Source organism: Diaphorina citri, unplaced genomic scaffold, assembly GCF_000475195.1.
Source record: "Diaphorina citri unplaced genomic scaffold, Diaci psyllid genome assembly version 1.1 scaffold1419, whole genome shotgun sequence".
Classification (NCBI taxonomy): Eukaryota; Metazoa; Arthropoda; class Insecta; order Hemiptera; family Psyllidae; genus Diaphorina; species Diaphorina citri.
Genome location: NW_007378845.1, coordinates 77,686 through 79,627, shown reverse-complemented (window position 1 = coordinate 79,627; position 1,942 = coordinate 77,686). Strand labels below are relative to the sequence as shown.

General features: G+C 36.7%; 1 protein-coding gene across 1 annotated transcript in view; it reads right to left on the bottom strand.

The window, feature by feature from the left end:
* The window catches only part of LOC103515813 (ubiquitin carboxyl-terminal hydrolase 3-like), a gene marked incomplete at its 5' end in the record, with an annotated part of 21,761 nt that overhangs the window by 15,567 nt on the left and 4,252 nt on the right, over window positions 1-1,942 (bottom strand). The window contains one exon of the mRNA XM_017446825.2: window positions 1,305-1,423. Coding sequence (XP_017302314.1) covers window positions 1,305-1,423 — 119 coding nt within the window. The remainder of the gene's footprint in view (window positions 1-1,304; window positions 1,424-1,942) is intronic.

Sequence of the window (1,942 nt, the reverse complement as noted above, 5' to 3'; positions counted from 1 at the left end):
CTTTTTTTTGCAAGCTACATAACCCGGGGAAGATTTTAATTGACACTTGGAACTTAGCTATTAATCCCCTAGGATATAACTAAGGTGTCTCCTAAGCTTCTTGAGATGTATGAGAGAGAAGGGAGAGAGGTATTCAAGGGAGTTTTCATGTTTATGTGTTTTCCTTGCACACAAACATGTAGGATTACACCCATTAAAAAAGTGCCGGTTTTATTGGTTAAGCTCTAAGTAAATCTTGTTGAATTGGGACTTTTGAGAGAGAGAAAGATTTGGGGCAAAGTCTCGACAACCATTTGAAAAACTTCCGACTATTCTCTCAGACGGTCTGAAGACTGAAGTCTGAAGATTTTTCCGCCACACACGTTCTGACGGTCTATCTCTCAGACAGTCTGAGGGCATTACGTTATACGTATGTACATTTTCACAAACTGACCCTTCATCCATTCAATCTCATATTGTCTGACACTTGGAACGTGAGTGTCTGATAAGTACCTACAGATCTCTCAGACAGTCTGAAAGTATTTAGGGTAAAGTGTAAACACATTTTGTATCTTTTAAGAGAAATTCTGTAAAAATCATCTTTTTTGTCAAATAACCTTTAAAATTATTTTGTACCTATAGTTTTTTTTTTTTTTTGTTGCTTTATTGTTTCAAGCATTATTTTGTATAGGTTACCTACCCTGCTTATGCAACTGAGTTGTGCAATTTAGAATATTCAAAAATCAATGCAACAAACAAAGTAGAGAAGTTTATTATTATTTAGAGACACAGCACCTGGTTGGATAGGGGGATTCGTTTTTTCAATATTCAAACATCATGAAAATGACCTAGCTATTGAAAGCTCAAATCACCTTTCAGGATGTCTTAATTATTTTTGGTGCTTTGTTTATAATTTATAAGTTTAATGTTGTAAAATAATAGCCATTGATTCTAAATAAACAAACAAACGAACGTTATCTAACTATCAGAGAAAGCACATTTCGGACTTGAATCTTGAAAAGAAAGCACATTGCGGAATGCGGATTTGAATCTTGAAAAATTCATAGCTCCCGGCCCTGTTTATGACATTGACCTCAAATTTGTACCAATGTACATTATTTTTCAAGGTCTTTCTTATAGCGTGTTAAAAAGTATGGGTTCTCAGTAAGATTTGAAAGTTGACCCCCCCTAGGGCCACCCCTGATGTCAATATATTGAGACACACGTTTCAGCATTTTTTAAAATTCAAAACTAGGTATTCAATCTCAAGATATTTTGTGCGTCTCGTTTTTTTTCTATACACCCTGTATATCTCTACTACTTACATTGGGCAGTCGTTTGAACCAGAATTTTTGGTCACCACTCTGTTTGCTCTTACAGTTGTTGCAATTATAAATCTCCGTCTCTGCCAACTCTTCAACCTCCACGAAACTTTTCAAACACTCTGAAATAATAATAAATACGGAGACATAATATAGTAAAAAAAAAAAAAAACAATTAGGAATTATAATAATACAGTAATAATGAATACACTAAAAACAATTAGGTAGGTATTTTATTATATATTTTTTTTTCCGGAAATGAGGGGGCTTATAGTATGTATTTTTTTAATAGAACCCAAGCAGGCGAGCAGGTCCCTCCAACATTGGGTTTGGACTGCGGTTAGGGACAACCCAATTGAGAAACATGGCTAGAGAGCGCATCATCCCAGGTGTGATGGGCAGTAGAAAACATACGTGGATTTTAAAAGATGGAGTGTTTGTACAAAGCCGTTTTGATTTGTGTCACTGAGGCAGATGAAACAACGGACGTGCTACATAGAGACGCTTGTAGTCTGTTCGTAGCATGCCCATGCGTTGTAGCATAATAAGTCTTTATCCTGTCAATCCCCATTCGGCAAAAGCTAAGCCGGCTAAAACACCGCGCGGGCCGCCCTCACCTGAGTGTTCTTTGCCGTTTCCCG